The sequence below is a fragment of the Lissotriton vulgaris genome, chromosome 3_1 (assembly GCF_964263255.1).
Source record: "Lissotriton vulgaris chromosome 3_1, aLisVul1.2, whole genome shotgun sequence".
Classification (NCBI taxonomy): Eukaryota; Metazoa; Chordata; class Amphibia; order Caudata; family Salamandridae; genus Lissotriton; species Lissotriton vulgaris.
In genome coordinates, this window is record NC_141689.1 from 736920834 (window position 1) to 736947198 (window position 26365).

At 45.8% G+C, this 26365-nt stretch overlaps 1 protein-coding gene across 4 annotated transcripts in view; it reads right to left on the bottom strand.

Moving 5' to 3' along the window:
* The window catches only part of SEMA6A (semaphorin 6A), a 191585-nt gene that overhangs the window by 51387 nt on the left and 113833 nt on the right, over positions 1-26365 (bottom strand). For all 4 annotated transcript variants that reach the window (XM_086961063.1, XM_086961062.1, XM_086961060.1 and 1 more), the window contains exons 2-10: positions 25784-25924; positions 22629-22746; positions 16739-16799; positions 13997-14059; positions 12977-13078; positions 9313-9403; positions 4959-5078; positions 3327-3415; positions 120-337 (exon numbers count right to left, since the gene is read on the bottom strand). In XM_086961063.1, the coding sequence (XP_086817189.1) occupies positions 120-337; positions 3327-3415; positions 4959-5078; positions 9313-9403; positions 12977-13078; positions 13997-14059; positions 16739-16799; positions 22629-22746; positions 25784-25886 (965 nt within the window). In that variant the 5' untranslated portion in view covers positions 25887-25924. The remainder of the gene's footprint in view (positions 1-119; positions 338-3326; positions 3416-4958; positions 5079-9312; positions 9404-12976; positions 13079-13996; positions 14060-16738; positions 16800-22628; positions 22747-25783; positions 25925-26365) is intronic.

Genomic DNA, 26365 nt, shown 5'->3' on the forward strand with positions numbered 1-26365 from the left:
GTCCAGCAACTCGACTCATCCCATGAACAGTTCTCAAACACTGGATTTGATGTATTGTTTCGTTGTGTTCCCTGAGCACAGCACAGATTTTTTCGATGCCCCAAGAGTAATATACTTACCTATTGTACGGAGTTGAAAAGGTGGCTAAGACGACATCCCGGCCATTAATCCGGATGACATCCGTCACTGCTTGCAGGATGTTGAAGTAGAAATGGGAATCACCAGGAACAGAGCAGTTAAGGCGTGCCTTGAGGAAAGATGTCCACTGCTTCTCTAGCACGCGCTGGGAGCCACCCATGTCATTCTTGCAGACCTGAGCGACTCGTGGGAAAACCACCTTAAAAGAGGAAAAAGAAATTTAGAGTGTTACCCCACAGCAGAGCTCCAACTCAATAAACATCACATGCTAACAAATAGCTCAAATTGAAAAAAAAGGGAATTAAGTGTTCTTGTACAGTGTACTAAAGAAGACAACACCAACAATCGAGAACAATATAACCTCAAATCAAATACAAATTCTCTTTGATGATAATCTAATGCCAGGTGTACAAATCCCGTTTTCAGTTGCAAAGCCTGTGATTTGCAAAATTACAGGGTTTGCGAAAGAGATTTTCACATTTTACGCAGCTTTTTAACAAGTCGGAAAAGTTTTTCGGAGAAATAAATGGACATTTGCGACCCTTTCCGATTTTCAAATAGGAGGACTATTAGTTGAACCCCCCGATATTTGCGATTAAGAAGGGTTGTAACAATGTTTTGTGACCAAAATTGTGGTTCCAAACCATTGTTCACATACTGGAGTTGGAGTTGTAACTCATTCTAAGACAAAACTGTTTCTGTGGACCAATGCCTGCTCCGTGGTCGTCTTCTCAAACAAGAAACATTATTTTTTTAAATGAGCATCTGTCACTTTAATAGACATGGGCTGCTTTCCTGTTTGGAAAAGCAAATGCAGGAGATTTGCTGTTTCTTACAGACCTCCGTCCCCTCATTCACACCCTCATTAATGTCCATTAGGCAGGTCCCTTTGAGACACTATGTCAATGAACATATTGGGATGCAAGCGAGTAGTACACAGGTTATGTTGCAAACTGCATCGGCAACCAGCTGTTGAGCAAGCTGCAGCACCCTGGTTTGCAAATGGGAAGAGTACATCTGGCTCCAAGCTCTATTTTTCCACAAAGTACATTCACACTCAGCAGTAAACACAGTACTGAAGAACCCCTCAGCTGACCCCGCCCTACTAGCAAGCTACCGCCTTATTTCCCTTCTTCCCTACCCAGCCAAAGTAATGGAGAAAGTTATCAACACTCGTCTCACCCACTACCTCGACCAGCACCAGGACATCACACAATCAGGCTCCAGAGCCAACCACAGCACAGAAACAGCCGTCATTTAGGCAAGTAGTGACACCAGGATGATCCTCGACAGAAGAGAACCAGCAGCCCTTATCTTGCTCTACCTCTCCAGAGCCTTCCACACAGTCTCCCACTTAACTGTCATTAAAATACTTCATAAAGTAGGCATCGAGGGGCACAACAATGACCTTTGCTGAATCTGCTTCTTCCTTACAGCCTGCCGCAATACAATTCAGAAGTCAAGAACCTCATCTGCAGAGTCCCCCAAGGATCATCGCTCAGCGCGACCCTATTCAGCATCTACACAACCCCACTGGCAGACCTCATTAGATCACATGGCATCAACATCCTTTCATATGCAGATGACACTCAGCTGATTCTATCCTTGTCGGACAAGACCCCCCGCCATCAAAAACAACTTCGCCAGGTGCATGTCCACCTTGAAAATCTGAATTAGATCCAACTGACTAAAGCTCAACCTGGACAAGAATGAAGTGGCGATCTTCTTATAGAAGACCTCTGCATGGGACTCCATCTTGTGGCCAGAAAACCTCAGGCCCACCATCCTCGCCAGAATCTTAGGAATCATTCTCAATGTCAAACTCGACATGTCAGTCCAGATGAACGTAAAGACTTCCACCTGCTTCCACATGATGAGGATGCTACAAAAAATCTTCAAGTGGCTCCTGGACTACACCAGGTAATGATCACTAACAGACTCGACTACAGCAACACACTCTACACAGGGGGCACCAAACAGCTCCTGAAAAGACTCCAAACCATCCAGAACATGGCAACAAGACTTGTACTCAACCTACTTCGCCACATCCTCATCTCCCCTCGCCTCAAAGCACTTCACTGGCTCCCAATACACAATTCAAACTACTCACATACACATACAAAGCATTACAAACATAGGCCCTGCCTACCTCAATAGTAGCATACACTTTCACCAACCCACCAGAACCTCTGATCTGCAAGGCTCTCACTAGCACAAGTACCCCACATACACAAAATCAGAACTGGAGAGTGCACCTTCTCACACACCCCAAAAGCCTGGAACGAATTTCCACAGCATCTCAGAGCCTCCTCATCTCTTTCCGACTTCTGCAAGAATCTGAAGACCTGGCTCTTCCGAGTAACCACCCCTTGGATGGCACAGCCTACCTAGCTGCAAGCTCCTGGATACCCTCTTGGATGATCAGTGCACTATATTGATAAGCATAATGTAACATAACATAACTTCATGAGTGGTGAGGCTCCCACTGCAAAAATATACCTGGAAATCTTGAGATCATGTACTGTAGTTTTTCTGCCGAGTGGAATTACTACACCAATCCGAGCCAGACCCTAATGAATGGGGGATTCCCACAGAAAGCCGTTTTGCACACCAATTTCTGCCTGCGTTTTGGGTATTCTCTGTGGATATTTTCCGCCAGGTTTTGCGTGGGGAGGTGTCCACAGAAACCGAAAGGGTGTTGTGTTAATGTACATCTTGGATTCCCGGATCAGGCAGAAACCACTCTTTGTGCACTACTAAGTAGTTCTGATGTTGTCTGAATGAGGACTAAATGAGATTAGTGAGAAAGTCTTTCATTCAGGTAACGGACAATCTCTTTTATATTTTCCACCTCCCCCCCTCTCAAGTCGAATTGGACTCCATTGGCCAATTCATGGAAAGGACCAAAGACACCTTCCTAGTCACCTGCAGATTAACAAAACCTCACCCTACCTGAGGGCTAGCCATACATCAAACCGATGCTGGTCTTCGAAATAAATGTCGCCTTCAAAGGCAATGCAATATGTTTGCTGCAACCAAACTTTGGCTCCCGCAGCGTGATCTTCCAAAAAAAGATGGCCCTGTCACAGTGATTAATGATGCTCATTTCAAGGTCATTTCGAGCTGCATGGGCTCAAGAACACTTTTTATTTTTAGAGGCAAGAAGTGGGCGATCATGGCTCGCTTACCTTTCCCATGCTGTTGTACTCCACCGCTATTTCCCGATAGAAGAAATAGATGCGGTCCCCGTAATCCACAGCCTGCACAAAGTAGGGTTCTGTAAAGAGAAAGAGCATGTTAGTAGTGAACTACAGGGACATTTACAAAGGCTATCAGACAGCTGATTTGTATTTGTATTGGTTATTTGTAAAGCGCAGACTATCGCTCCGGAAGGAGCATCCTGGGACTGGTAAAACAATGTGCATACAGACACAAGTACAGAATTAGATGGTGGTCATTACGTAGTCATCTGGAAGATTAAAAATCCAGGTTTTAACGTGCTTCCTAAACTGGTTTTCCTGAGTCAGCAATCTAAGGTTCTTAGGCATTGCATTCCAGGCTTTGGAGGGCAAGAGCCAGAGCTGTCTCAAGCTGCTCATGAACACGACCAGGTCTGATGGCTCAGCGAACTAATGCACCCACTGCAGGGGTCGGTGTTTGACACCAGGGTTCATAGATTCATATTTCCAGCAGGTGCACTCAGGACTTTTATCATTCCAATGCCCAGAATATGAGTATCATTGAAGTGGATAACAGAGTTGGCCTAACGGCTAGGGCGGTCGACCTCGAATCTGGGGAACTGGGTTCGAGTCTCGGCAATGACGACGTGTGATTCTGGGCAAATTACTTAATCTACCCGTGCCCAACAAAAATGAATGTGTGTCCTCATGTATTGTAACTGGTGCTATGTAAAGCACTCTGATACCCAATTTGGGTCAAGTTCGTGCTATATAAACCTCTGCAAAAAATAAAAAATAAATAAACACCAATTATCTGGGAAGAGACCACCCTCAAGGGTGAATGTGCCTATCAAATTAAATTACTCCGGTTGTGTTACGTTATAATCCTGTGATGCATCGGATGAAAATGAAGGTTAGCCATGAATTTCCATATAGTATAAGTCAGAAAGGAGGGGTGATTTAGGGAATAAGGAAACTGACAGTCCTAAAGTGGAGGTCTATGGGAGGCAAGTATGGGGGTGAGCAGAGGCAGTAAAAAGTCCGGCAGACCTATGACAGCTCGCACCCTTGCCGTTATTGCCATGTATGCCAGTGTGTTTGCTGCATCGGGGATTGGCCTGGGATCACACCCGTGAATGTGGCCACAGGAAGCCACATGACTCAAGAGGGTGAGCACACAGTCCCACCGCAAACTTTGATCAGCTGTGGTTTTCCTGCTATAAACCTCCACTGTGGGAAGTGTACACAAGGCCAACCAGGGGGTGGAGGAACAATGCTTCTGGTGTCTGTGAAGCTGTCCTCTGAAAGGGATGTCGTTGCCCTGTTAAGTTCCAGGAGCAGGCCAAACGTGCCCACCTTTGCCTTTGATCTGGGGCACATAAAGCTCTGGGCAGGGGTGGTGTATGTCTAGCATTTATGTCCTGCTGATATAACAGTCATATGGTACCCTGCCCTGTCTAGTCTAGTAACTCTGCAGACAAAAAGGCTCAACATAAATCAGTGTAAGTAAAAGTAGCAATATCATTTATGTGGCTTGACAGAAAGCATTACTGGAATAGAAGTACAGCCAGGCCCGGGACACACATTAAGCAAGTGGTTTCCTTCCCCCAGCCATAGCCAGAAGTTTATTTGTTTACTCACCTTTCAGCCATTTTGAGTCATACTTGACAGTGCGCAGGGTTGGAAAGTCGCCGAAACTGCGGTAAATCACTGCATCGATTGCAAGGAAGTCGGTCACGGTGGCAGAGTAGAGTTTCCCATCTGGGCAGGGAGGAAGAAAGCAAAAGAGCAGGACAAGAAAAAAAAGCGTAGTTAGTTTCCCGCACGAGAGGCACATCACAGAAATAATCCTGATTGTCTCTGGGAATTCTAGACTGAAACCCTGTACTTGTGACTGAGGAAGATTAAATGGCTTTGGCTGGAAATTACAGAGAATTATGTTTTTGTGTGGGCAGCTTTGTAAGAGGGGTAATCCTCCAGTAGGGTTGATGCCAGCTGAAAATAAAGGAGTGCGTGCCACCTCTACAAAGCGTTATACAGCGCGATGCTGCAATCCCTTCCTGCTCATGTCTACAGTTCTGTGCTGCAGATTTCTACTTTAAAAACGATTCAATGTCCTTCCTAAATGAAGAAACGAGATTTTAACACAGCAAAGTCAAGTTTTCTTACATCTCAATTTTTGTGAGAACAGCTTCTCAAAAGAAGTTATTGTTATGTTTTTTTAGATGTATTTCTTCTAGAATTCAACTGAAAAGGTGGGCGGTCTCTAAATGCATAACGCAATGGGAAACTTAATTTTTTTGTGTGGCATTCTCACATTTCATCCCTACAATAATTCATTCGCTCCGGATTACAAGACGTAGCTTGCATTACAAAAAAAGCTATCTTAGTGAGGCCAAATGACACGGGTGGTGTGTGAGGAACCAGGATTTGAACTCACGAACTTCCGAATCCAACACCTCTAGCTTTTGCCAACAGACTACCCCTGCCTTTGCCAGAGTGGTACTTGCTCTGAGATACTGGGCCCAAATAGAGATGGTGCCTTTGAACCTGTGCACAGTATGCGAGGCAGGGCTTTACAGGAGCCTCAACTACTGGCAACCAGCCAGAGCCCTAAAGATGCTAGAACTACAAAACCTGCCAGGACTCTCTATTCTCCAAGAGTAACTGCTGATAACACTAAGTTTTAGATGTCTGGGCACTGCCATGTAAGGCAGGCTAGTCAACATAACCTACCAGGGCTTGACATGGTGGAACTGGGTTGGTGCACGTAAAGAATGCTCAAAAAGTGGAAAATAAGCAATGAATAACTTAAAGGCTACCAACCATTTATATAAGTTACTCCCAAAACTGCTGTCCTGCTATGTAGTCAGTCCTTGAACGCCACTCCCCGGCATAACCAATTCCCCTTACATTTCTGGGTGTCTATTTTATTGTGGCCTTTCTGTAAATAGTGGGAATTATTCCGCTTAACAGATGCAGCAAATATTAAATAACTATATAAAACTGTTAAATACTCAATTGGGTGAAGGCTACTGAGGACCTCAGTAAATTAGTTTACTTGTAGCTGAAGTAGCACCAAAAAGCAAGCACTCAACACACATACATACTGTTTAATTTTACACTCACAACAGGACTGAAAATACCTTTAAAATCCAATAGAAACCATGCATTTGAGCTAGGAGCGTAAGCAGACCCATGCAGCCAAGCGGTGCATGGGGGCCATCTTTCGGTGAACGGTTGATGAACATGTGTGAGATATGGAAGTTTTTGGGGCCACTGAAGACATTCAGTAGAGGGCCCTACCATTGTGCGTTACGCCACTGACTTGACCCCCATGCTACATGCACTGCTTAATTTGTGCCAGTAGTTTCCGGAGCTCAGCACCAGCACTTAATTGTCAACACAAGCACTGATTATAGTGCACAGCAACAGTGTACAATACTTTAATAAACATTAAAAATGAACGATACCTTTTGCCAAGCTATTCATATAGCTTTGAGTGGCCTGAAAAAGTCTGAATTGCCACACATGTAGGAAAGTGATGGTTAGTAGTTATGTTGGTACTGTCATTGTCAGTGCTGGCAAGAGTGGTGCAAGCTGTAGTGGCATCCTGAGAAGGGCATGCCAATTATTATTATATTTTTACAAATTATTTTTACACATTTTTACCAATTATGCACTACTTGCATGTTTAGCGGAGCAGAGGAATAGGAACTCATGCGCTATTAACAAATATGGACTTCAGAACTTCCTGCTCAGAAGACAACACAAGGTTTTTATATAAAAAAATGAGCAAGTGAGAAGGGTGCAAGTCCTCCACAGGGCCTTTATGGCTTACCCAAGGACGAGAAAACCAAATCTGGGTTGCAAGAAGTAACTAACACCTTGATGACCAAAAAAAGTGCCATTCATTTACACAAGCTACGCAGACGTGCACTCCACGTCACACATAGAGCGACCACATTGCTGCATTATAGCTAGGTTTACATTCTACATGGGACCTACATGCACACTTATTCACTTCAGTGGTGCCAAGGATTTCCCAATAGCTCGGGACTCTAAAAAAAAAGACAGAATATGAGTGAACCCAAGTAAGCCGTAAAGTCTACGAATGGACCACTTTGAAATACTCCAGGGTTACAATAGATTTCGATGGTGCCCCTTTACGTCCCCAGTGCCTGCCACTTTAAGATCGGTGCCTTACGTTTGACATGTGTCAGGCTCACTTTGCCTTTCAAAGAATCTCAAGGGACACACTGGCAAGTCCCACTGCCACACTACGAGCAGCTCGTGTTCACACCAGGCCGTCCACTGGAAGCGGTACAGCTGGACAGAGGCCCTGCCCAGCAGCCTGGCTGCCCTAGATTAAAAGGGTTTCACAGGTCATCCGTCTTCACTTTGAAACATGAAATGATTTCAAAGCTAGGAGATCAGAGCCCTAAAACCCTTTCCCTGAAGCGAACACTCACTAATGGCCGCTACAACAGCTTTCAATGCGGTTTTAGTATTCCACATACATTAAATACAGTATATGTGCGTTAGAATGAAGACAGCGGTCTCTCTTTTATAAAGAGATCAGTGCTTGGAAGCAAATTGTTGGCCATTAGTGTATGTTCCAGTGCTAAATGTGTAAAACTTTAAGTGCCAGGGCTTTCGTCAGGAGGCCACTGCCCCTGCCACGCTCCCAATGATAGTAACAACACAACTACCAGCCATCACACTGCTACAAGTTTGACAATTCGGACAATTTCAGGCCCCAAAGCTAGGAGATTGGCTTGGGCGGCAGGTAATAGCCATTTGTAACGTATATAGACAACGCCACCTTGTGGCAGACTGTCACAAGCACCGGTGTTGACATTTAAGTGCTGGTACCCTTGCTATGGAAACTACCGGCTCAAATTGAAGCACTGGTACGGTCAGCTTCCATGGCAAGCCATCTTTACATCCACTTTGGGCTTTTTACACAGAGGCAGCACTGGGCAGTTCACCATCCTAGTTGTAAAGGCTGCAGCCAGAACATTATTGTGGTGCACACACTTGTGAGCATACTGGCTTGGTGCAATCTACCACGAGGCAAAGCACAAGAATGTCTTGACGTGTGAATAGTCTGTGCTAGATAAAGTCAAAATCCTGAAGTCTCTCCAGCATTACATCTGTGGCCATGCATTGTGCCATAATAAGTTTACGGTTCCAAATTAGTGTCCTCAAGTACAGAACATTTTTTGGTGGAATGTACTTATTCTGTGGTATGCAAACAAATGTTACCTTGTGCGGACTGGCAAGTTTGGAGATGAGAAAGCTACCCGGACACCTCAGGGCTGGCACCTATCACATATGATATTTGGCATGTCTGATCTAGCGACCACCATCCAGCAGCAGCCATTTATCACATCAGGCAGATAAAAACATTAAACCTGCCACACCCACCTCGCATTTATCACACATGATAAATCACATCTGGCATCTCAAACATCATACCTGCCACATACCGCCTACTGCACCTGGAACATTACACTTGCCACCTCACAAATCAGACACAGGACAAACTAAACTGGCCCCTTTCACTAACACCTCTCATATCTTATGTCTGGAACATTGCACTAGAACATCTCAATCTGACACCAAACACATAATACTTCGTACATCTCTCTTGTGCCACCTAGCACACTAAACTGCACTTACCTAGCACATCTCACACGGGCACATTTCTAATGGGCATTACATACCAGACACCTAGTACATTACAGACCATCTTACATTCAGAATAAGACTCAAAACTCTTATCTTAATCCTCCTTATACCAGTTCACCCTGTCAGGAAACACCTGGAGGTGGTTCAATTCACACAACCCCGCTACACAGGTACAGTCGTTCTTTCATTGTATGACTTTTCTGGTGAGTGCTGCTCTCTTATTACATTTATGTTGGGGAATGACGGAAGGCAAAGGCCAGGTGGAGGAAAGAGGTAAATGATTCTTGTCTCTTTGACTTACCTGCAAACAGTGCAACATTGGCGTGCTTTGCATCGTAGGGGCACCGCGCCATGCCACTGATCTCTTCATCCAGGAACTCCAAGGTGTCCATCTGAAAGAGACCATGAAGCAGCGTCAAGATCTGCGGAGACACTCAGCAAGCCCACAGCAGCATCATTCCATTTTCTCTGACAGGCCCTTCGTTAACATCATTCCCTTTGCAAGTTAACCACACAAACCGCTGACGCGAAACCAGCCACGAATACAAGGCTGCCAGAGATCATGGCAAGACAGTCATTCAGCGAGGACTGGATATTTCATCAGAAATCGAGCCTCGGCATGAGCAGAGACTGATGATGTGGTCTGTGGTTCTGGCAGACTGTCAAGAGTTGTTCTCAACAAAGAGTGATGCAGGCAAAACCGAACAGCAGGAGTCATCTTTATTCTGATCCATCAATTCTCAAACCAGGACAGTAAGCTCTGTGATCGAGCACTCTTTCAGTGATGCAGGTATTCTGCGGATGATAGCACGCTACGTGCCAAACTACATCCTGAAACTACATTCAGCTAATCCAAGACTGCACAACACACTTTACACATTAGACTCCGAAAAGCTAATGCGTGCCGCATAAATTAAAGGCATGGTCTCAAGGCACATGCGGTAATCCATCTTGCCCTTCAGGATACTGCTGTTTAGCACCCGCCGAACACGCTGCCAGTCACTCAACAGGTGATTCGTCATCATTTGCTTCCCGTCATGTCTCCCTCTCTCTCCCTGTCACGGTTTTCAGGCTGAGATTGGTTCCAAGCTCTCACCACACTAAAAGCAGCTGTGTTGGGAAGTGAACTAGGAGCTTTGGACACACATTTTCGCCTGGGCCAAGGGGGCAGCAAAAAAAAGAGAAATACAAGGCAAGCAAAACAAGGGCAGGCGTCCCCGCAAACCTCTGCAGGGCCATCTGCAATATTCACAGGCGCACTGTACAAAGACGAGGAACAGGTGATGGACTCAACAGAGGCCATACATCACAGATGCTGAACATTGGGCATGCATCACAGATGCTGAACGGTCAAGCAGAGCTAGAGACATTCTGCACATCATGCATGCCAAAAAGAAACTCCATCCTCCCAACTCTCAGAGGGAGGACTCCCTGGGCTCTCTGCGGAGGATTAATCGTGGCCAGCAGCAAGCAATGACAAGCTGTGCAGGAACAGTCAATGTTTGGCTTGGAACAGGAAACTCCGCTGTGTGCTGGTGAGAGATGGGCGGCTCATCCTGGAGGTAGGGGGCAGACACAATAACACTTCCACGATGGGAAATGGAAACTAGTCAATCCTTCAGACAAAAGCCTCTGTCAAGGGCTGCATGAGAGACAGGGAGGTGTCTTACACACAAACAGGTGTGCGTCTCTAAACGCCAGGTATGGCACCTTCTAAGAAAAGGACATTCCTAAAGGAATAGCAGGGCTCAGACACCGCTGCCCACCTCACAACCAGATGTACTCACCCAAACATAAAACCAGACAGCTTCAAAAGCCAAGTAGATCCCAGGGTTAATAACAGGGGTAAGACACAACTGCCAGGTGTGCTTCTCTGGGCACAAGACCTGTTAGCAGCTGTGTCTGATTCAGGAATCAATAACACGGCCCAGACAATGGTACCCATGTAGCTACCAAATGACTCTCTCTAAACACAAAAGACCACGCTGATGCGAAATGCTGGGAAATTCGAAAAGCAATAGCATAACTCAGTCGTGTGTGCCACAGTTACAACCAGGCGCACTTCTCAAGACATGAGGCCAGGCAGCTGCAGAACACAGAAAGCACAAGCATATCTTACACACAAAGGTAGCAAGGTCACAACCAGGTGTGTCTCCTAGACACAAACCCTGACAGCTGTTAAAAGCAAGGAGACGCAAGGAGCAACAGCAAGGGTCGGTCATGATTGCATAAGTTGCTTTCCCGAGCTGTTGTCAGAGTTTTATTTGGCACGTTTGACAATCATTTTATCAGCACGAATCTACTGTACCCATTCCCAAAGAAGACAGAGCCTGTCAGTGATTCGAACGAAGGGCAGGCGACACTGACAGGCTGAACCCTGGCTGCACTGTCAAGCCCTGGCTGCGACCAGTGAACAGAATACTCAGAAAATATACTCGCTTTGAGAAAAGTTTGGTTTTGTCCAGACGATGATGATGCACTTCAGTAACATTTACAGAGCGCAGAGTCCGAATATATGGAATCAATTTAACACATTACATTATAGGATTATCGCATATGTATAGTTTTCGATCTGAGAAATTAATTCATTTGCCCATTTATTTTTATATGAGAAACTAAATAACGGGGCAACCGTTAATGGCAATTTATGCCTTGCACAACCTTGGAGTGAACACTGCCCCTGCCACAATCTAGTTCTCATTTTGTAACAACTGATACTAGGTCCTTTGTCATCTCACTGCCAAGTATTGCTCCTTGTATCAAAGATTGGCTCCCACATCTTACTGCCCTGAACTGTACCCCACGGATCACTGGCTCATCACAATCCCTCGGAATAACCTTTGGCATTCCCCTCTCCATGCAAAAACATATTAGTACAACCCCAGAGGAGTCAACTAAAAGCACTAAGAAAATGAAAACCTTCCCCTCCAACAGCTGATCTCAAAATAACAGTTAAAGCTCTTGTGATATCGAAATTAGACTATGGCAATCCTACCATTCTGGGCCTTCCGAAAATCAATCTGTTCCCCTAAAGGCTACCTTCATTCCTGCAACAAGGCTCATCACTGACTCATGCAATAGAGGGGACCACACCATCCACTCTCTCAAATGGCTATCCTATGAGGCTAGGATCCACCTCAAAACTGCCTATATTACCCACAAAGCACTACACCGCCTCCTACCTGACCCAGACACTGACCCTATCTGGAGGAACCAGATCTTCTAGAAGCACAAGCTCCCTACTACTTAAGCCACAAAAATGTATCAAAAAGAAAACGTATAATCGATCCTACTCTGGAATGGCCCTTAAAATCTGAAAGTCTCTCCCTCCAATGACCAGACACAACCAGTCCACAGGCACCTTCAGGAAGGAAGTAAAACTTCTACTATCCAAGTGATTCCTCTCACTCTGAGGATACACCTCCCCCTCAGGCGTAATATTATCGGCTTTTCCGATGTTTCCATTCTATCTCACCGTCGCTCACAACAATGAGATCCGCGATGTCTCTTCTGCTTTCCAAACCTCTACACACTGACCAGACTCCTAATCGGATTCTGCTTACATCAGTAATTTTTGTTTATATTTGATTTGTATCTACTGTCTTCTGGCCATACACCATCGTTCTTGTAACCTGATCACCATGTGTATCCTAACTACCTTTCGTTATTACGTACATGTACCTCGCCTACCTTATGTATCCTAACTACCTTTAATTATTCTTGTAAAGCACTCTGTCACCCACTTGGGTCTTGTTCGCGCTATATAAAACTCTAAAAATACAACAAATAAATAAAAAATGAAATAATTCTCTTGACAACTTGTCTCAAGTCGAAAAACCAGAACCTGATGTTAAATTCCAGTAAGTACAGGACTGAAACACTGATTGTGGAAACACTGTGCGGATGTATTAAGGGTTTTATTTGACCAGATGCACCGGTGCAGCATCAGGGCGATTACAACCTACCTTGTAGTTTCGACAGGAGGGATTGAAAGCGTTCGTTCCGCAGACAAACAGCGTATCGTCGTTTCGCTTAAGGAGAACCTTGATGAAATTATGACACTCGTCCTGCAGGGTAAACAAGAAGAAAGGGCAAATATTGAAACAAGCAAAGCACAAAACACAATGTCAACCTGGCGCTCTCTGATCGCCCCGAGGGAGACGCTGAGCAGCTCTCTCTCCACTAAGAGCCTGAGTGCTCCTTCAGATCGCTTACCCTCCCGCTGAGGAAGGTAACATGTTTATATTTTAGTCATTTCATAAATGATTGATAGGAAGGAAGGCAAATAGACTGAGGGGAGACCTATTTTAAGAGAAGCACTTTCTATGTTTAAAAACATGGCACATTATGCTCCTTAAATTTGTGATGAGGACCATGGAGCACTAAAGTAGCAGAAACACAGGCCCAGAGAACCACAGCATCTTGAAGCCCAGGAAATGTAGGTTCACAACACATATTTGTTGTACTGAAAGAAAAGCTGGGTTCTGCTGACAGTATAAAAACTCAAAATTGTTTGTAACTCATGCTCAAATTCATAAGCACAAACACAAGCTCGCATCCACAAAATGTGCACAGTCACACTTACATCCCGAACAACATACCCACACACACAGCATGTAGACTCTTTGTCTCTCGCTCTCCCCTTTCAAAGTTCACAAAGTTATGAATTCATTTAGGAACTTTAACAAACAATTAGCTGGCAAATAGACCCTGTTAGGGGGTGAAATAGTGCCCTCTGAAGCTGTACGGGGCCTTACTATGCACATAAAGAGCATAACTGCTCTGGACAGAGCTCCTGGCAGCAGCTGCTTATTTCTGCCCATGAAATACATCCGATTTGCCCCAAATGAAAGCTCCAATCGAGTGCTGGAGATGGTGGTATGGAGCGGGCAAGAAAGTGAATCCGCTACATAGACAGCAGCCCGGAATAACACTCTGGACACTAACCTGAAGCGGCAGCTGCGGAGGAGAGGAGAAAGGCCTACCTTATGCTTCCCCTTCATTCTGCACGTGTCGACGTCAGGTTGCCGAGACTTCCACGTCAATTTCTGGTGAAACAAATCAATTAGAGTATCAGTGGTGGCGCGTGTGCAATAACCTGGCCATGCATTAATCAGCAGTCCCGGCACCCAGTCCCCCTGAGCACTGACTAGCCTGTTCTAAGCGCTAGGACCATAGTATACTGGGCTCTCAATAGGTTCCATGCATCAGTGGAGACGCAGTTTCTTATTTCCATATTCAATTTTGGGGTGCACCTTTTATTCAGAGAATATTAAGAATATGTGATACAGCCCTGGGAATTCATGGTTTTGCCACCAGTAGTAGTCTTGGTTTTGGCACTGAGTCTGAGAAAATCAGTGCTTAATGTGAACCAGTGTTTGCAGCTGGTGGGCACCGTCCCTAACTTTTAAGAGCTTGACTTATTTTTCACCATCATACTTTGACCCAAAGCAAGAGAGAGAACGGCAGAAAAAGGGAGAAAGGAGTAAGAGAAAGATAGGAAAAGTGTTAGAAAAGGTAAACGCAGGCATGAAAAAGAACCCAAAGAAGTTGGACAAAGAGATAGGAAGTGCAGGGCGATGAAAGAAAGAGGCATGAGGTGAAATGTAAGACTAGGCAGCTGCGGCATTTCAGTGCAGGGCAGTGGACTCCTTTTGGCACCTGTACTCATTTTATTACAAACCTTGCACTGGCAGAGCTGCCTAAGCAAGGGTTTAAATGAAGACAGCGTGCAGTCCGTGTGCCAAGAAGAGGCAAGAGCATGTGCAGACTGGATGGGGCTGCCTGTCCTCACGCGCCTGCAGGAAAAATTCTGTATTCATCCACTTTAAAAGCTTTGCCTGCAGCGTGAAAAGTGACATTTCCCTTTAAACAGATGTCAAAGCGGCTTGTTTATTTTGTCTCCCACCCTGGCTTTTCTTTACTTCAGCAAAGAACATTTCAGAGCACGGAGACGTCTGAAATAACGTCAAACTAATAACCTCTTATTGCAAAATCGACAAGCTAATTTCGGAGCGGGCCAAATGGGCTGCGCGACAGCTTTGAGTAATTGCACATTTTGGGCAGAGCTGGAATCCTGCTCACAGCAGAGCTGCAACAGACTGTACTTCGAGCACATTTGGAGGTTTGCTGCACGTATTTATCTAGCACAGCCTCGCAGGCACTTAACGCTGCAGGATACAAATGATTTGGTGGCGCATGATGAATATTACGCATAAGCATTAACATGCCAATCATGGAATAAAAAGTTTCAACAAAGTTCTTCCAAGTCGGGTTGACCCGCAGAGAGTTCTTGATACTAGGATCTAGCATTATGCAAATGAATTGAGACCTTGTCCTTAGCCAACCATGCAACACATTAGTGAAGACCTATCATGTTCGCCGATGCAAAGCCTCCACGTGAGTACTGAGTGGAGCACGGGGTGTGCCGAACCTAGTGGGTCCAACAGGACCGGATCTAAGCAGATGGTCGCAAAAGTCAAGCGGCATACATTAAATCTAAATGGGAATCATTTGCATATCACTGGTTAACCTGAACATCTCCCATGGGTCCATCTGCCGCAGTTTTAGCCCTGGTGGATCCTGGGCTAGAGCCTGAAGACATCTGCATTTGGAGCAATGGGTTTGAATGATAGGACCACCCGCCCTGGACACAGCTCAAACATACACTAGTGCCCATATTATGGAAATGCCAGGTCCCCATGCAAATGAGGGAACACCCCCTTGAGATTGTCCCAGCACAAGTGTAGCCCCGGCACGCGCTGTATCACAGAAGGGGCCACACAACTGCCTGCAGCCCCTTCATTAACACTAAAGTGCCCCTGGGCACAGAAAGGAGGCACATATGTCCCACAGCACCTCCTGTAATACAGCTCCATAGAACGAGTGAAAAACCCAGAATGGTTAGAGCTCCTCCTTGGGATGCAGGTGATGCGGCACTCCAAGCTAAGGCACTCCAAGCTAAGGCACTCCTGAATAGGCTGGCCTATAGACAAATGTATATCAATGTAAGACTTTGTATCCAGAAATCTTTGATTTAAGAAACACATGCAGTATAGGGTGGAGGAGGTGTGGCGCAGCGGCCACGGTGACTGATGCCGGACGCTGGGGATCACGGTTTGATCCCCGGCACCGGCGGCAGGGGTCTGCCCAGCACCATGTGACTCTGGGCAATAGTTTGCTTAATCTTCCTGACGGCCCCCAGCGCCGGAAAACCTATGGGTATCCGTGAGCTTTACACATACAGGATTATTATTATTGGTAGCCTTGGTTCAAACAGTCTAAATAACTGAACTAAAGAATCAGATTACTACCTAAAGGCAAACAAATGTCACGGTCAGTAGTCCATGGAGCCTGGGTCATCTGTAAATGCTATTTTCCCAAAATTGGCTTCTCACTCTGTGTTATTAGGGTCACTTTGTTTCCACTCCTAAGCTTTCCACTTACAAATCATGGCTATTATATGTCTTAGTTCGAGGACAGCAACAGAAGTGAGCAAAGACTACAGCACCCACAATGCATTAGGTCGCAAACAAAACCTCAGGCTGGAAAACAAGTTGCAGAGATGATATGCAGTGCGGAGGCCACTGAGTTCTTAACTGTGATTGAGGCGATTCGAACCCAGGCCTCCTTTTTGGCTAAGCACTGCTCGGTGTCACGCCTGTGAACCCCGACACATGACCCCTGCCCCATGACCCCATGCACACACCAGTCTATGTTCTGCTTACTTTGCTAAAATACATTTCTTCTGTGAATGACGCATCCATATCAACGGTATAAATATGGTCCCTGAGAAGGAAAGAGAGAAAAAAACACACACCATTAAAAGAGGTAGCAGCCAAAAGTTAATTCTATCAGGACACATATGGAGTAATGTAAGACTGATAAACATGCGCCCAAGGAAAGAGGAGCCCGGGAAAGCTGTGAGAGCGATAGGGAAGACTGAACCCCTGGGGCATATTCTATAACATTCTGCACCAGGCGTAGAAAAATGAAACGAATTGATTTTGCATCATTTTCACATCTCACAGAATACACAGAGAACAAAACAGCTGGGCCTGCGGGTTTAGTGATATCATGTTCTGATGAAAAATCCCAGAAACGTCTGCTAGCTTCATTTTCTTACCGGTAAGCAGTTAAAATGGAGCAGGGGCGATTTACAATTCATTTTTCGTCGATTGATTGACCCATAAAATATGCTTCTAATTCATCTGAAGTGAACAGACACTGCTTCGGGCCCGCATCGCAAAGCTTCTAGCTTTGATAAAGTTTGCTATTTATAATGTCAGTAGTAGTTCAAACCTAAGTTGATGAGAAGAAACCTTCAGTCACAGAAAAACACAAGTATTGGTTTTGCCGATTGGTCTGAGTTAGCATTTTGAGTTCTGACTAAACTTCACACACTGGTTTTTTGGTTTAAAAAAACTGCGGTGAAAAGATAAAAACAAAAAAAAAGAGTTGTGCATCAAGGGGATGAAGAAATTAATTTGTGTTTATTTGATGTACTCTGAGCCGTAAAATAGTGCCTTGTGCTTTGCAGGGTAAATTCCTCTGACGTGCATGCACATTGCAGCTCAGACGTTTAGGGCACATCTCGCCAGCCTTGGAGACTCGTAGGGAATTCTCCTTCTCGAGACTATTTTATGCCTCCCAAAGGTTTGGAATGCATCAGTCAAAGAGGTGCGGGGTTAACGAGGGGTTAATATTGTTCTCGGCTACGACGTCGCCTTTAGCCGCGCTGAATTGAGTGACAGCCTGGAGAGGGGGCCGTGGACACCTGCGAAATTGCTTCCAGAAGGTTTTGCTTCTTTCATCCGCAGGCAACTGGTTCCTCTCTAGCAAATGGGGTTAAGGTAAAACTGTGCTCGCTTGCTGCATTAGCTCCGGGCTGGGATCTCTCGCCAGCAGTCTGGGGGTCTGGGTCCGGGTCACAGTAGTTAACACTGGGCCCACACAGGCAACTGGACCACTGAAACTACAAGTCCCGCCGTCCTCGTGCCTTGGGGCCAGTGTACGCCCTGCAGTAGCAGAGAGGGGAAACAGAAGGGCACCTCCTAGTTTGCAGCTATTTATAGATGTGCCTCCCTTATGTAGAAGTGTAGAAGAGCGGTCATTGTACTGGAGGAAGAGACACAAATACAAGCAAGGCAATGGCTTGGAACACACCGTGGCGTCTGCTCTTCACTTAAGGAAACTATTAATACAAAAATAAACGCAGAGGAAAAATGTTTTCTTAAAATAACACTGGCTCTTTCCGAAGCACAGGAAGCCTTGGAGCTAAGAAAACATCAAGCCTTGTGCTGCGGCCACTCGAGCCAAATACACGGTTTCTCCAGATCTGACTTAAGTTTGAACAACGGGCGCATTGGAACATGTTCACCGCCTTCACAATGGTTACAACGTTCTTCGTTTTCTTTCAGCCTAAAGTGCCCACGGACCAGTGGTCGAAGTGGCTCTGTGTTTTGTGAGGATAACGAGTTCCTTCTGGGCCCTGTAGTCAAGCCCTTAACTTTTCAGGCAAAAACACTTATTGATTTCTGAATAATGAGCGTGAAAGCCTTACGGTAACCTTGTTGTTCCTTCTTACATTTCACATGCTTTACCTAATCTTACATTCCCTATGAGTGTTTGCTTTTTCCAGGATGTTGTTATTTTTTTTTCAGGCAGGAATTTACTCTTGTCTAGTGAATAATTTGAATTGCGTCATATCCGGGTGTTTATAGCGGGCACAAATGGGTTGTAGCTGAAGGCAGTGCGAGTTTCTCTCAGTGTGGCCGTATGGTGTTCAGTGGGAGAGAGAATGTGACATTATGGCTAGAGCTGCAGAATTTGGAACTGGGGAACCAGGTTCAGCCTTCATGACCAGTCCACCAGACCACTCTCGTGATGGAGCACATTACCATGCTACACCTTAGAAGGTCCAGTTAGACCTTAGAAGCCCTGATGTCTTAGCACCAGTAGGTGGACCCTAGCAGTGGCAAGAGTGAGTTAACCTTGAAGACTTGTCCACCACAATCCATACTGAAGTTCACCTCCAGTCTTGCGGACAGGCCTGCAAAGCAGCACACCCTAGATCAACTGTGATTATGTCACTGAGGTCACAGGACCCTTGAGGCCAGTCTGCTTCACCCATTGATACCTCCATTGGCCTTGTTTCAGCAGTAGTGAAACTTACCAGGGCTCGACAATGCAGGATTTGCCCACAAACCAAACTAAGTTTGCATACTTCACAATCTCTCTGCTTCATGCGCAAGCACTTTTAACATGTGCTGCCTGCTTTGGGGCTACTGGACTTATGCAGCAATGGAGACAACTTTTTGTGGTAGTGTTGACTACATTATGCCGCAAAAAAAGGCTGCAGCGCAATGCAGTACATTTTCTGATACTTTATTCTTTTGATATTTTTACACCTACTAACAGTTTCTGCAAAGATTTTGCCTCATAAGTAACAGACAAATTCAGCAGTGAGAAAGGTGACTAGTCAACCTTTGAAAAAGGCCCTCCAGGTCGCAGCAATGCAAGTTGCATTTTTGTAACTTTTGAAACCTTTGAGCTACAAACCATTATTTTGTTAAAATCAACAGATTATGCAGCAGATGATGTATTATGTGGCAAATATGGCAGAGCCGTAATTATGTGGAAAACATTTGCAAACTAGGATATTTTGCCGTTCATGTTGAACTGCTCTTGTTGAAAACGGGAGGAGAAGTGCGAATGACAGAAACTGCAAGGCTCGGAGACAAATGGCTTGTGATTCCACTTTTAAGAGCATTTGGGACATTCTGTGATTAGAACTTATCCCACTCTGTGACTGTATTTTAATGTCAATAACTCATATTAAACCTTAAATAAACATGTGTATCTGTTGGTTGAATTGAAAATTGTAATACGCTGTAACGTGTCAGTGAAATGCCAAACAAATACTAAAATTGAAATATTTTGTTCTTTCTGTCCACACCTTTGACTCCACCCACTGACCCAATCCTCTGTTTATTCCCGCCCTCTAATACTCCGCCCACAGTTCCCCTACTTTTTTTCCCCCATTTTGACCACGGTCACGCATGATGAAACCTGGGGCTGAACGCGCACATGCGAACAAATGGGCTGCGTCCGCCCCGAAGACGATTTCTGAAAACTATGACTCACTTGTTTGTTCCATAACTGAAGCTACCCTGATCCCCTGCAGCCTAGAAGGGCAGGGTGTACCATACTCCGAATGCACCCAGTTACCCCCTTGCAAGACTGGCAGCAATGCGCCTCCTGCCTATGCACCTTTTGTTCTCCTGCAGCCTAGGACAGTGCCCTGCCCTGTGAAAAAGAGTAATTTCTTCCAGCGCCTTGGGTCTCTTATCTACCAGAATCAGGAATGTTTAAAATAAGGACGAGCACTACTTTTAGGAGCAGGAGGAATGCTGATTATCAGAAAGCGCACAAAATCTGTTTTAGTATCATGATTAGGGTGCGTGAATTAAATCATTAAGAAGCAGCGGGTCACACAGGAAATCAGTATTTTAAGGGAGTTTACTCATCACTTGATTGCACAGCTGACATCTGTAGACAGACATGGCTGCTTCCGCCCCTGTGTTCTTTCAAGCCTATGATGCGCCCTTGAGGCGGCTGGATCTCTTACAGATTGAGACCTTTTAGCAGATACGGCCTCTACAGTACAAGCGAGTAACCCCAAAGCCATTTTCTGATGCACAAAGACTCTGTGTTACATTTGACTTATGAGGGGAAACCTTCGTAAAATAAACCAGTGAGAAAGTATGTCTTACAGCAGGTAACTGGAGCGAGTCACACTTGAGCATAGAGTATTCGGCACCTCATCACAAAAAAACGTGGTAAATCAGGTGCCAGTAAATTCAGGAGTAAGTTACAACTACTCAAAGAAAAAGGTTTCTGGATCGGGCCCGCTGCCATTGCAGAGAGTGCTTTGTGTCTTACAGACCACCTCCTCAGCGGGTAGAGCTCGCTCACGTTATTTACAGAGTGACTTGCAGTGAGAGGACGATTCTCTGTGGCGAGTCCTTTCTTCTTCTCTTGCTTCACAGTCCAGGAGGACCCTCAGAATCCTCAGTTTTGCTGAAGGTCAGCATCAGGTCACATCAGATCACTGTCTCCATTACTTCAGATGTGCAGCTCGGTGCCTTCTCGCTCACTCCTGCCTTCCTAGGGAGGGGACAGGGGCTCTTGCAGTCACCCCAAGCCTGCTGCACCCGGGCTCACTGTTTCTCATTATGTTGCTGTTACTGGTGATCAGATGAGCCATTCTACGCTTTTGTTGGCAATAGTGCCAAGCGCGCACTGCTATATCAACACTTCTCGGCTGCTTTATCTTCAACAAGCAGTGTGCACAGCTGACGGGGCATATGCTTTGCATTTGCCATTAATGTGTCTAATTACTTCTGTCATCTCACAATGTTTCAGTTATAGTTATTTATGTTCAGTGGGTAAAATAAAGTTTTCAATAAATGTAATGGAGCAATGGCTTCTGCGTTTGGTATGTTAAAGCGAAGAATGCACCCGACTGCGAGGATCATATGAACACTATCTGACTGATGGCACTGGGTGCAGTCTGAGAAAGAAAGTTGTGAGCGGAGTCTAAACAATGTCTAAAAAGTGTCTTCTGCTGCACAGACAATAAGTGACTGTCTGTTTGCTGCTCCCTCCCTCTGTGCCCATCTGCTCTGGTGCCCTGCCCGCTCCCAGCGAGCACACATGTCCCTCACAAGAGGCCTACTTCCGCTCTCCCACCTCCAGTCAGCGGCACTGCCTCCAGTTGCCATGGCAAGACGGTGCCAAGAGAGGGAATGGAAACAATGCCAGTGGCTGTTCGCGGCCCCCATTGGGCCACCAAGCCCAAAGTGTCTGATACGGTGCAATAAAAACATGGGGGCATTCGTCTAGTTCCAATCCCGCTCAAACAAGAGCCATAGGCCCATGCACTACAAGAGAGACTGATTATGGGAAGTGAAACAAGAAATAGCGGGAACCACTGCACCATCCCCAATCGAACAAGCGAAGTACGAGGGACAACTGCCATCTGCGTTAATAACAGACGGGCATTGTCAAGAACAGTGGGCTGAGAATGGCATGCCCAAATGACATATGGCGCCCATGCCATCTAGGCCTTGAGGGAATTTCTGGCCATAAAGCACTAAATTGTGGTAAATTATTAACGAGGCGGCAGATTTCAAGTGTACTTTTAGACTCATTGCTACATTGCCCCAGAGAGTTAATCCACTTTTTGAACATTGAGGCCAATTTTTCTGTCTTTATCAGGGCCTGGTTGGTCTCTTTTACAAGCAAGTCAGTCCTTCCTTTCAGCACCAATGTTACAAGTTACCTCTTTATGGGTCTGTAGTAGCCTCGGCCAGTTCAGATCTAATCAACTCTGAACCTGCACTTTCGGTCGATAAAAGACGAGGGCCCAGTATTAATTACGCTCCAGAAGATGAGTGCACCAGACCAAGGGCATGAATATTTAATGCAATCTTCTTGCACAGTGCAGTAACGCGGATGCTCATTAGGGTACAGTGGTCCATGGCGGGGGATTCTGAACAACAACTCAATGAGGCATGAGCAAACGTGGGTGGCGGGTAGGGGAAGGGTACAGACCTAGCAGCAATGTAGAGTGTTCTGTTCATTATCAGGATGAGCTGAATGTCCAGTTTGTGCCTTTGAGTGGCGTTGCGTCCTGGCTTGTGACCCACAAACACCGGATACTGTTTTGTATCTAGGAGGAAGGAGAAAGGAAACAAAAATACAATGAGCAGGCGGCCTTGGGATAATGTAAAACAAGATCTGTAAACAATAAGAGAGCATAGCTGCTGCCTGTCCCCATGCCACCAGAACTCACACAGCCAGTGGTGCAGCAAATTCTTTTTCCAACACTTCGAAGGTGAATGGAGAACTACAAGTCCCATCATGCAAGTGTAGTCGCCTAAAAGTCAAGGGCAGCTGAAGGGGGCCCTCATGACCTGGGGCTAGTTGGCAGCTATGTGATAGCAGAAGACATTCCCCATCCACCAACTGGGATCCAGTGGCTACTTGAACCTCCTCAGAAATAGATTGTGTTTTTACTACAGACAGGACTGCCAGGATGTCAGCAGGACTCTACACGCCAAATACAGGACTTTCTTTCTACAATGTATTATTATTATTAGGTGTTAGTCCCAAGGTTACCAGATGACTCCTTGTCAAAAAGAATACAGTGTTTCAGCCATGGCATTTTCTTGTATACATCATTTTTTTCACTGGTCTTTATCAATTGGAACCACTGAGGAAAAAAAGACCGCATCTCCCATAATGCACACGTTTGTTATTTAAAAATCAGGAATGCTTTCTTGTTGACACAATTCATCTGGTAACCTTCCTTGGTCAAGCTGGTTCAATTGAAGCAATTGTACACTACATCTCAAAGAATGCACCTCCTCCTGGCCCCCATGCCCCCTCCTGCGCCCTCCCCCACCCACCCTCCGCCCCCATGGTTGGGGCAAGTGGCAGAGCAAGTCACTGAATAAGATGCCAATGTCCTGGAAGTGGAAACGTGGGTCTTCCAGGATTGGCGCAGTGCAGCCGAGGGCCTGCGGTCCTCCATGTGGGCTCTGTTCTGTCACAGTGAGCCTTTCATCTCCTGCAGTCTCCCCAGTGCTGGAGGCTGTCTGAGAAAGCTTATCTTTCAGAACAAAGCGTCATACAAGCCGCCCATCAGTCATTCAAGATTTATCGGCAGCAAGTTCACATTTCTGACCCGTATTCATACCGTGGAGCTCCGGTTTTGTTATTAGTTTTTAGCACCCCCTCTCTGCTCTCTCATACCCGGGATATGAGGAGGGAGGGGCCAGGCTGGGCTTGCATTAGGTTTTTGCGGCCTAGACAGCCGACCCCTAGTCTGAAACGTAATCTCTTTAAGCGGATGCAGATGCTTTGAAATGGATACAGGGTTACAGGATCTGCGCATGTTGACCTAATGCGGAGGGGTGTACAGTGTGGGACCCAATGGCCAAACGGGAACCCTCTTGCGACCTTGTGTGTAACGCAGTAATGTCTGCGGTCAGAGCAGCAAAGAAGGAGAGCAGCCGTAGTAACCCGGGGGCAGCCCCTAGCCCTCCCAGCTCTGTCCTATTTTGCAAGTGCAGTAGCCCCTGCTGCTGTAAACCTGGAGCACTCCGGCTCACAAGCGTGACTCTGTTTATCAATCTCTACTTAGGGTAGCTCTGTCTGAGGCCCATTCATATCCCCTTCACTCTCCAGTCGCTCACTGATAGGTCCAACTGTTGCCAACTGTGTAGGGGATCTGTACTGGGAAGTGACGTAATCTGGTGGCTCAACTATAAATCAAAGACGAAGGAGAAACTGGTTCTAATCTCGACTTCTCCATCTAACTGTGTGATCCTGGACTGATGGCTTTAACGCCCTGCTCTTCAATACCCTTATATGTCAGCATTGAAAGCGTTTACAACTGGCTAACAAGTTAATAAAACTGAACATTTATATCACAGTGGGCATGTCCAGGGAAGCTGTGATAATGTAAACGCATATTTCTACATTGAATAACAATTTACGCACTATTGACCAGGGACCTAAAGATTAGAGTTGTGCTGAACAGCACGCACCTCTTTACCTGCGTAAGGCGAAGTTACAAAAAAGAACAGAGGGCCTGCTCTTATTGTCTGTTTTTTTTCTGAGGGACATTTTAAACTACATTAGTAAAATAGCCGAGTCCCTTCTCTTGAAAAAGACCCACTGGACCTGAACCAGCAGGATCTGAACACTACTGACCCGAGCGGGTCCTGAAAGAGAGGACAGTGAGGAGGAGAAGTAAGTGAGGCACAAAGCGACAATATTTTGGTGAAGCCGAACTCCCCCGTCACCACAACAACACCCAGAGCCAGCACAAATGAGGAAAGAATTACAAAAAAGCATGCATGCAAAACAGTGTGCATACATTTACATACATTGTGAACCTTTAGAAAACGTTCTTTTTTCTTTCTAAATTATTGCAGACCCTCTTTCTCCTGTAGGTAGCACTTCAGAGGGTCCTAACTTTGGATACGGTCAAGGATTTGCACAAATATTTTTTTTAAGGGAACTGCATGTGAGTGGATGGATTGCAGTAGGTTTATTATACCACTCCAGGGCAACAGAGAAACAAGGCTCGAGCCAAGGGCTATAGCCTAACAGCCTATTCATTCTAGGATTTGCAAAACTTGGTTAACAGACATTAGCGCTTAGAGACCTGTAGGTGATAATTGCGCTCTATAAATATAAATACAAATACAAATACAAATTTTGCCAAATGTACTCACATACCAGCGTATGGGGGGTGGTAACTGTATACCTACGTTGACCTGACCTTATGCAATATGCTGCCTCACCTACTTCAAACTACCCCCAGCAGTTCTGTCACCTTAAAGATCGCCTGAATCAATTAGACCGATTCCCTATATGTTTTTTTATTTGAGGATCTATTAAGTTATAAACGCTGACCAGTGTAGGCCCGATGGCCCTTATGTGCCAAAACCACCAGCTAAACCAATAATTCAGCAGCGAGTGAAACTGCTCTGCACAAGAAGCTCGGGGCCATTTTGTTTTTTACATTCTGGGGGCACAGACCGGCTGACCCGAGAAGCCTCGAGCTGCATTAAGCAGTCCGTTTCCGAACAACCGCCACGTTGTGGCTTTATCGCTGCGCCATCAATCGAGGCCTTCTTGAGAGGGCCGAGAGCGCGTGCGCGCGGCCGGCCGGGCGCGCGACCTTTGCTACTCACAGTTGCCATGCGAAATACTGATCGGCTCAGAATCTTCTGGGAAAGCAGCCCGGCCAGAGTGCAGCAGTGTGAAGTATAGCAGCAGCAGGGCTTCTGACCTCATAGTAGTTCAGCGAGGAGACTTCACTTCTTCACTTCACCCTGCGGGAGACAGAAAGGTGCCCGGGGGCACAGCTGGTCAGTGAGACGGTAATCCTCGTGCACATCCATCACACCTCAAGTGACCACCGAGGCAATCAATCATTCGGACTTCCCCTCTTCAGTGTCATATTTTCTTCCTCATTCCTGGTAGGAATTTGTAAGGCTCAGCGCGGGCCTGTGACCACATCCGAAGACCCACAACCTCACATGCAGGTTTAGTGATGCCAGTCACGCCACGTTCGTTCATCCATTCACTCAGTCCGTCCATTCATAATAACACCTTGTTTTGTTACACACCACTTTATATAGCTGCCTAAGGCTGTAAGTATCACATGTTACTATTACCCAATGTAATGGCACTCAAGTTTCAGACCACTGAAGGGTGGAAGCGTTAGTCAAACTCTGTACATTTCAAACAAGCGACCAGCAGCTCACTGTGTT